A 9,271-nucleotide genomic window follows, 5' to 3' on the forward strand; every position below is an offset into this window, starting at 1 on the left:
ACAACAACAACCCAGCCACTCTGAGGGACTTACAGCATATCTAAAAACAATCCTGGAAATCCTGGAATTGAAGCAGGGAGGGGGAAAACCTAAAGCAAAAGAGCATGGACAGCAAAGAGATTGAGATCTCAGTCCCCCCTTCATCATCTTTCATTTTCATGGAAAAGGGGACTTCACCAAGCTCCATTTTTAAATGTAGATTAAAAAAAAAGAAACTAGTTTGAATTTATAGAAGCTGTTTTCACAGTTGGGGCTTCATGAAATCTTTGCCATGTGGATTTGCCTGTCATGGAATCCCTTCATGTAGCAGCGGATTCTGGGAAATGTTCCAATGTAAACACTCCATTTTGAAGGAAGCTGGCTGTTCTTGTTGGCTATCAACAATGCGAAGTGAGTCTGTGCCCTTGAGCAAAACCTGCACTCTGTTCCCTTTCATTTTAAAATCAAACATATTGAACAAAGTACTCCGCCTAGATATGGACTAAGCTCCAGATGGTAGATGCATTATCTGATATTAATTATGTGTGCTTATTTTATTTAGGATATTTGCTTCCCAACCCATTACCAGAAACCTAACTGTATAGTGAATTGACTAATTGTGGGAATTTCAGGGAAATTGTAACATATTTCTCCTATCCATATCTACTCGACATATGGCAAGTGATTAAACTTTCATCCTTCCGCTGTCCCAGCCCCAACCCCCAACTTCATGAAGATCTTTATAAGAATTGAGGCAGCAGCTTCAGAGACAAACTTGTCCCTGCGTAAAGCGATATCCATCACCTCACAGGACAAAACTTGGGTAAGTTGGAGGCAATCACAAACTTACTTCTGATGCTATCGCTACTGATTTATATTTTGTTTTGGGGTGCTCTCACTAACATTATGGGACCCAGGAGGCGCTGTGGGTTAAACCACTGAGCCTAGGGGTTGCTGATCAGAAGTTCGGCGAATCGAATCCCTGTGACAGGGTGAGCTCCCGTTGCTTGGTCCCAGCTCCTGCCAACCTAGCAGTTTGAAAGCACGTTAAAAGGCAAGTAGATGATTAGGAACCGCTACAACGGGAAGGTAAACGGCATTTCCATGTGCTGCTCTGGTTTGCCAGAAGCGCCTTTGTCATGCTGGCCACATGACGTGGAAGCTATGTGGCGGCTCCCTCGGCCAATAATGCGAGATGAATGCGCAACCCCAGAGTCGGTCACGACTGGAACTAATGGTCAGGGGTCCCTTTACCTTTACCTTACTAACATTATACCCTATACCAACATACAGGTAGGTAGCCGTGTTGGTCTGAGTCGAAGCAAAATAAAAAAATTCCTTCAGTATCTGACGAAGTGTGCATGCACACGAAAGCTCATACCAAAATAAAAACTTAGTTGGTCTTTAAGGTGCTACTGAAGGAATTTTTTTTATTTTCCTATTCCCACATATCTGTCCCCATCCTTCTTCCAGCAAAATCCCATTCAGTTCTCACAGGTAAGTGAGTATACATATACTGTGTGGGTTTGTGGGTTGAGAAGTTGAGGAGAAGAAAGCAAGGGCATGGGTGTGGTGGAAGTAGAAGAAGTAGAATACTCCCCGGTTTAAGTACTCCCACCCTCCATCACCAAAGTTACTTATATTCCAGTTGAGCCAAGGAGGAGGGAGTTAATAGCATGAGGAGGCAAAGAGGAGGGGGGAGTTTAGCTCCCCTAAGTCCTTTCCCATTTTTTTCTAAAATCTAGACCTTGCCAAGCCCCAATTTTAAACATTCCTTCCTCCTTTCCCCTGCCTCTGACCTGACTAAGCTCAGGGACATTCATGCAATCAAACATGTGATTTTATGAGTACATATTTGAAGTATTTGAAGTACACTCTTTCTTTCTTCATCTGTACTCTATATATATATCTAAAAGCTTGAAATTCATTCCTCATTCCCCCTGCCATAGCTCCATATAAGAATTAAGGCAGCCAACTTGGGAGACAGACTTTCCTGTAGAAAGAGTTATCCATCAGCTCAACAGGACTGAACCTGGGTAAGTTGGAATTGGGGGTGGGGATGGAGAGAAATCCAGTTCAGTTTCCATATAAAGACAAACTTATTGAATTTGCACTATCTGAAACAATATGAGAGCTGAAACATAGCCACCCTTTGAAATTTGTTCCTCTTTGAATTTTTCAACACAGTTGGATTTCCCATTGAATTTCTCCAGCTGTCTAGATGGGTAAAGATCATTGGAGATGGGAGGGAAACACCCTGATAATTCCAGTGGTTTTTATTCAGCACATGCAAGGCCGCCTCTGCCTCCTCCATATCTCCTTGTTTGGATGGATATTGCTAGTGGGCTACCCCATACCAGCCAAACTAGCCATGCCATTTTCCAGCCAAACCCTCCTCTGCCAGAGGAGAGGCACCATCACCAAATAGTGCCTCAACCAATACAGGTGCAGAATTTTCCAATCTCCCATCCATCAAATTTAGGAGGCTACCAATCACAGGTTGAAGCCACAGGAAATAAACACACAGGACCTCAAACTTTCTCAAACATTGTTATTTGCTTTCCTAGATATGCAAAAAAGGATGAGTTGACAGTGTGATTGAGAGCAATACTGTACAATTACTATTCTTACAGGATTTTCTTACAGAGGAGGCATGCTCTTCCCTCTCATAACTTATGGCTGCAAGAAGGGATGAAGTATAAATGGGGTTTCCTATAAAATCTTAATTTACACAGTTACTACAGTTAAGGAAGCAATGGGACTAAAGCCCCCTGCATTTTACATTAAACTAGACATTGTTTCTGAGGCTGGTTTGGAAAGGGACCAAGAGGATAGATGCTCAGAAGATTAGAATGACTGGGAGAATTTGAGAGGGAGAAGCATTTTTTTAAAAAAAGAAAGAAAGAAACCAATGCACTAAAATCCAAGGGAGATCCCCACTACACCCAGATTGCTTAGATTACTGTCAAATAGATGAAGATAGTTTGAGAAAGTGAGGTGTGTGTGTGTGTGTGTACGCGTGTTCAAATTACAACTCTTGCTGACATCCTGGAGTTTGCATTAGGAGGGGGTTTGAAATCTGTAGACCTCAAAATATTGCTGGACTCCAACTCCCATCAGCCCCAGAAAGTATGCCTAATGGTTGAGAACGATGAGAGTTCCAGTCCAACACCCTCTGAAAGGGCCACATATCACATGTCTAAATTATATTCCGGAAATGTGGGAGATTTCAAGGGGTCCACAAAAAGAGAGAGGATGTATCGTGCTATATTAGAAGCAAAAAGAAAACTTGTTTTGATAAATTGGAAGAGCCGCAAAAAGATTCCATTGAACACATGGGTTGATAAATATGGACAGATTAGCTACATATGAACAAATTGCATGTCGACGCAAAATAAGAATGGATAAATATGAAGAAATCTGGAACGAATATTTAAGCGATAAGGCGGATAGTGGTGGGAAGTAGGGGAAGGAGAGAGAGGTGGGGAAATATTGTTAAAAAGTGGTAGGCATAGGTATATCAGAGTATTCAAATCTGAATTGTCAAATTGTGTTATTATGGTTTTTGTTGTATGTGTCTTTTGTGGTTGTTGTTTGTATTGAAAAAACAAACGAATGAATGAATGAATAGAGAATGGTGATAGTTCCAGTCCAACACCCTCTGAAAGGGCCACATGTCATCTCTCTGACATAAGGAATATGCAAAACTGTTTGCTTATATGCAGCTGCCTGGACAATGCAGAAAGTAGATCACAATCTAGGTTAAGATCATTGGAAGGGGGGGGGAACAACCCTGATTTTGAATCATCACATTTGCTTGGGAGTAAATCATTTTCCATATAGAAAACAGATACCAGAAAGCAAGCGCTATTGCTTTTCATCAATACTTAACGTGCTTCCAACTGGAGGGTTTTACAGTCACCTGCTCAATGGTCTCCAACCATTCTGTATAAAGCTTTCTACATTTTAACAGCTCAGTGTTCACTCCAGTTTTACCAGGCAAAGAATGGCAATTCCACATTTAAATTCCTAGTGTGGAAGTCCCATTGGTGTGTATGATTCATCAGCACTGACAATTTGAACCTTTAAATTCTTTCTTCTTCCTCTGTTCTTCAAATAAAAGATAATTGTTATTTGAAATACAGAAAAATACTTACTTTCCCCTCCCTTCCATATCACCACTCTGGATCAATAACATTGAATGAATGCACCTCTTGAATTCATGGTACATTACTCTTTTTCAAAGGTAAACAATAGAAGATGAGATTCGTCACCAAGTTCAGCCTTTACCTTCTTGGAATTCTGGTCTCCAGTTCTTTTCCAGGAGGTGAGCATTAAAGCAAATCACCCAGAAGTCTTACATAGGGCTAAGCAGTCACTAAAAGGTACTCCTTAGATTTTGAATGGAGAGTAGCCCAGCTAATTCTATTGGGACAAAACAGCAGGTTTTTTTTTAAAAAAAAAATATATATTCTGCATTTTCCTCATAGAATCACCAATGATATAGCTAAGGACTTAGCTATAGGTACGAGGGCTTAGGACCCTCGTACCTACAGGACCGCCTCTCCCGGTATGCCCTGCAGAGGACATTAAGGTCCACAAATAATAACATACTGGAGATCCCAAGTCACAAGGTGGTTAGACTGGCCTCGACCAGGACCAGGGCCTTCTCAGTACTAGCCCCAACCTGGTGGAACGCTCTCTCTCAGGAGACTAGGGCCCAGTGGGAGTTGCCATCTTTTCGTAGGGCCTGCAAGACAGAGCTGTTCTGCTTGGCTTTGGACTGACTCAGTCTGACCCCGGTGTTACTCTCCCTTAAGGCTTTATCCTACAGATATTTAAATGAGCTTCCACATGTAGTTTCCTAATTTTAAAATTGAATTTTAACGTTGTATTTAATCTGTATTTTAATTGAATTGTTTCTTTTATGCTTGCTTTGATATTCTTGTTGTTAGCCACCCTGAGCCCGGTCTCGACTGGGAAGGGCAGGGTATAAATAAAAGTTATTATTATTATTAAAGAGCAAACCTCTTAGTTCTTTTGTTTCTCTTTCTTTTCTTCCTTCTTTCTCCATACAGCCAAGACCAGCTCATGTCCCAGGGATTGGATGCAAAACCAGGGCAACTGCTATGCTTATTTTGATTTTAAGATGTCATGGGACGATGCTGAGGTAACGCACGACCCTCTCCTACAAAAGTATAATGTTATATGAAAGTACATGAAAAGCATCTTAGAACGAACAAAAGAGATTGGATTTGTTATCATAAGGTCAAGTAGTTTACCCACCCAGGAGAAGAAGCAAGTCATTTGTGCATGAAAAGAACAATAATGTGCAGTTTTAGGGAAAGGCATGTGGGCTAAAAAAGGGGGGTCAGCCTCTGTATAGATCATTTGGAATATGCAAGGTGAAAGTGAAGGGGGCCCCTGACCATTAGGTCCAGTTGCGGACGACTCTGGGGTTGCGGCGCTCATCTCGCATTACTGGCCGAGGGAGCCAGCGTACAGCTTCCAGGTCATGTGGCCAGCATGACAAAGCTGCTTCTGGTGAACCAGAGCAGTGCATGGAAACCCCGTTTACCCTCCCGCCGGAGTGGTACCTATTTATCTACTTGCACTTTGACGTGCTTTCGAACTGCTAGGAGGGCAGGAGCTGGGACCGAGCAACGGGAGCTCACCCCGTCGCGGGGATTCGAACCGCCGACCTTCTGATCAGCAAGCCCTAGGCTCAGTGCCTAGGCCCACAGTGCCACCCATCCCTTTGGAATATGCAAACCTGGGCTTATTGAAGTGTTTGTTTCGACCCTCCACCTATGCTCAACATGCATATTTGTGAATAGACTCAGATATTACAAGAGGCCAGTTAGCTTCCTGTGACTTCCAAAGCGATTTATCAACCCAAGGTAAATGCTGCACTCCTGCAAATTTTCATAGCTTTAGAGAAGGGGTTGGTTTACATCAGGCATCCCCAAACTGCGGCCCTCCAGATGTTTTGGCCTACAACTCCCACGATCCCTAGCTAACAGGACCAGTGGTCGGGGAAGATGGGAATTGTAGTCCAAAACATCTGGAGGGCCGAAGTTTGGGGATGCCTGGTTTACATCCTATGGTTTACTAGTGGGTTGTGTGGTCTGGGGTGTCAAAAAAAGAATGCAGCAAGATGGGTGGAAAGTTAATCTCCTGGATTGCAGAGCTAATATCAATTTGATCTTCCAAAGGAAATCTTTCAAGCTCAAATTTCCTTAAACACATATTCTGTCTTTCTGAAGCTTTCACAATATTAACAATTAAAATAATGCTGATTTTCAGTTTGTTAGAAGACCAGTTTACAGCTCCCTCATATGATCTTTGTATTCATCCATTTTCCTTATTTGGTTGCAAAAACCTTAAATTGCTATTAGAATGTAGAGAGATTATACAACAATGAACATTCATCTTAATTTACATGAGTGTTTATATAGCTTCCTATTAATTGTCCAACCATCCCACACTTTTCCAAGCATTTCCCCATCACTTTCCTAACCTCAAAAAATATTGTTTCTGTAGATGATTTATTGCCCTGGAATCGCAGGTCACTTTTATTTTCTCAAACTGTATGTTGGTATGTCCTTCAATTCCTAATGCAAAATACTCAGAGTCTGGAGGTGCTGTCAGACTAGAAACATTGCATGTGACAAGTTGGTAACAGTAAAAAGGGAGAAAAAGCTTTGGTCTTCCACAGGGAGCCTCACATTTTGAGAATTTCACTTTGGTACTGGTAGGTACGAATACGTGGTTGTTGTTTTCTTGCAATATCACATTCTTCCAATTTTAAATTCAATTCCTCACATTTCTGCAGCAATCTGTATTTTGTTTGTTTGTTTGTTTGTTTGTTTAAAATTATTCAGCATTTTAGTTCACATTTATCCTAGTAAACACAGTTTTCTATGCAGTTTTGTACCTTTCCCTCATATGATTCATTGTACATGTTGTCTTCAACCATGGATTCCTTTTAATGCATACTTTCCCCTAATGCATGCTCTTTAAGTGTGAATTTCAAGATATGCCTGTGTTTCAGTCTCCTTCCTTCCTTTTCTCCCCCCCCCCCCCGTTGGACAGTTTGAATGTGAGGGATTGGCTTTTAATGGCTTTTAAATGGGAACTGAATTGAATTCATCCCTCCATCCATCCTAGTGGGGCATTAAATTGTGACGAGGTAGCCTTCATTTCTTCCATTTTTAGATTGAGTGCCAGAGCTATGGCCGTGGGACCCACCTTGCCTCTATCCTCACTGAGAAAGAGGCAGCCTTGGTAGCCAAGCACATCGCCACATACCAGAAAAATCCAAGTAATGTCTGGATTGGGCTCCAAGATCCCCGTGAGGTGAGTTGTCTTCTCTTATTCTATTTCAGGCCATTGTCGGTGACATAGGAGCCAACTCCTAGGGGCTGAGGTCCCTCCTCCCCCCATAAAATATTTGAGGGGGCCAGCCCCCTCCCCCCGTTATTGGCCACTGTCCTTCAAATGGTGTGCGTGATAGATTATATGGGGCGTGGCTTACCTGCTCCCTTCCCAATATTTTATTCATTGAATAGTGGCTTCTGAACACCGCCATTCTGTCCTTAACTCAATCATCTCCCAGGATGAATCCAATATGTGACTTCTCCATTATGTTTAGAGGGGGGGGTCCTCTAATATCTCCATCCCAAAATGCAATCGCTTCACTCTGACCAATGCTCCACATGATCTTTTAGCAGAGCTCCTCATTTCAAATGACTGCATGATCTCTTCCCTATCATTCCTGCAGAATGGGCGCTGGAGGTGGGCTGATGAATCAACTTTCAATTACCGAAGCTGGAACGAAGGGGAACCAAACAACGTGGGCGGTGTGGAGTATTGTGTGGAGTTGCTGCATGGCTCTGGTAAGGAAACCATTTCCAGGGTTTGAGAAAAAGACATTTGCATCTTAGATTTTACATTGCCATCTGCTTCTCCATCCATTTCCAATATTTCTCAAGATTGTATCTAACCATCTGTACCAAGGTTCACAAAATAATTACTCTGTACACCAAATCAGCAGAGGTCCATTTGTTGAGCATGAGTTAGAAGGCTTTGACTACATCCAATCTGCACAGGTTGTTCGCATATCTTCATTTATATACTTTATCCCAAAATTGTGGTTGCCAAACTGATGTATGAGTCATATGATCTCAAATTTCAGGTTTACGGAAGTGGAATGATAGAATATGTGATCAAATGAATACCTTCATTTGCAAGCAAGAGCTGTAAAGCAGTCCTACAGTTCCCAACAGTGCCAGCTGAAGTCAGATGACTCTGGTATCATTTTCTCCTCCGACATCCTTCAAAGTGAAAGACCAGCTATCTCCAATGACTCTAAAATAAACATTCATGTCTATAGCGTTGTCTTCTTCCGTCTCCATCTTTGACATTTTCTTGTGGCTTCAGCTCCGTGTAATCTTAATAAATTCTCTCGTAGGCATATACTTCCTAATGCACTGCTATCCTCCTCCATCCAGCCATACTTACAACTCCACTTCCAGTATCACAAATCTCAACATGACAGGGGTGGGTGAGTTGCACTCCTTTCATGGAAGTCCCAGGGAAGCAGGAACATGGTACCTAAGGAGCACCATCCCCGCACTGCTGCTCCCATCGTGCAAGGCATCAACATCAGTGCAGTTTTTTCAAGATTCAGTCCACCACTTTGATTCAAAATGACATCCAATTATATCCAAATATAGACCAAATCCTCTGCATTTTCCAGGAACCATCAAATCAAAATGGGAGATAATATATTTTTTCTTTTTTCAAAATGATTTTTATTTGGTTTTACAAATTTAACATTATAATCATACCCACATCCTCTGAATCTCTGGACTTCCCACCTTCCCTTCCATGGGTTCTGTTGTTACCCCTTTTCTATTGTATCTTTTCCCCATAAACCACATTTTTTATAACTCCATTATATCCATAGTTCTTGTTACATTACAAGTGTTATTGCGTTCCTGCTAGTGTTTTCAGCTGCTTACAGTGGTCTTCTAAGTAAAATACCCCCCCCCCCAATTCCTTATTAAAGTTTTGATCTTGCTGGTTTCTGAGCTTCGCGGTCAGTTTTGCCATTTCGGCATATTCCAACAGTTTAATTTGCCATTCTTCTCTGGTAGGGACTTTATCTTCTTTCCATCTCTGGGCTAACAGCATCCATGCAGCTGTCATCACATACATAAAAAGTCTTTTCTGCTCCCTGGAATTTCAGCATCTACAATTCCTAATAAAAAGCCTCTGGGTTTTTTAT

General features: G+C 41.9%; 1 protein-coding gene across 3 annotated transcripts; it reads left to right on the top strand.

The window, feature by feature from the left end:
* The first annotated feature begins 673 nt into the window (after positions 1-673).
* On the top strand, positions 674-8,373 carry LOC118095880 (C-type lectin-like). 3 transcript variants are annotated; one of them, XM_035137185.2, is made up of 7 exons: positions 675-802; positions 1,929-2,015; positions 4,226-4,306; positions 5,058-5,149; positions 7,198-7,338; positions 7,763-7,877; positions 8,177-8,373. In XM_035137185.2, the coding sequence occupies exons 3-7, from the start codon at positions 4,240-4,242 to the stop codon at positions 8,242-8,244; spliced, it is 483 nt and encodes a 160-aa protein (XP_034993076.1). In that variant the 5' UTR covers positions 675-802; positions 1,929-2,015; positions 4,226-4,239; the 3' UTR covers positions 8,245-8,373. The 3 variants fall into 3 exon arrangements, with proteins under 3 accessions (XP_060137773.1, XP_034993076.1, XP_034993077.1); XM_060281790.1 differs by lacking the exon at positions 4,226-4,306 and having other exon boundaries at positions 674-802; XM_035137186.2 differs by lacking the exon at positions 1,929-2,015 and having other exon boundaries at positions 707-802.
* Positions 8,374-9,271: the final 898 nt, after the last annotated feature.

The sequence above is a fragment of the Zootoca vivipara genome, chromosome 13, assembly GCF_963506605.1.
Source record: "Zootoca vivipara chromosome 13, rZooViv1.1, whole genome shotgun sequence".
Taxonomy (NCBI): domain Eukaryota; kingdom Metazoa; phylum Chordata; class Lepidosauria; order Squamata; family Lacertidae; genus Zootoca; species Zootoca vivipara.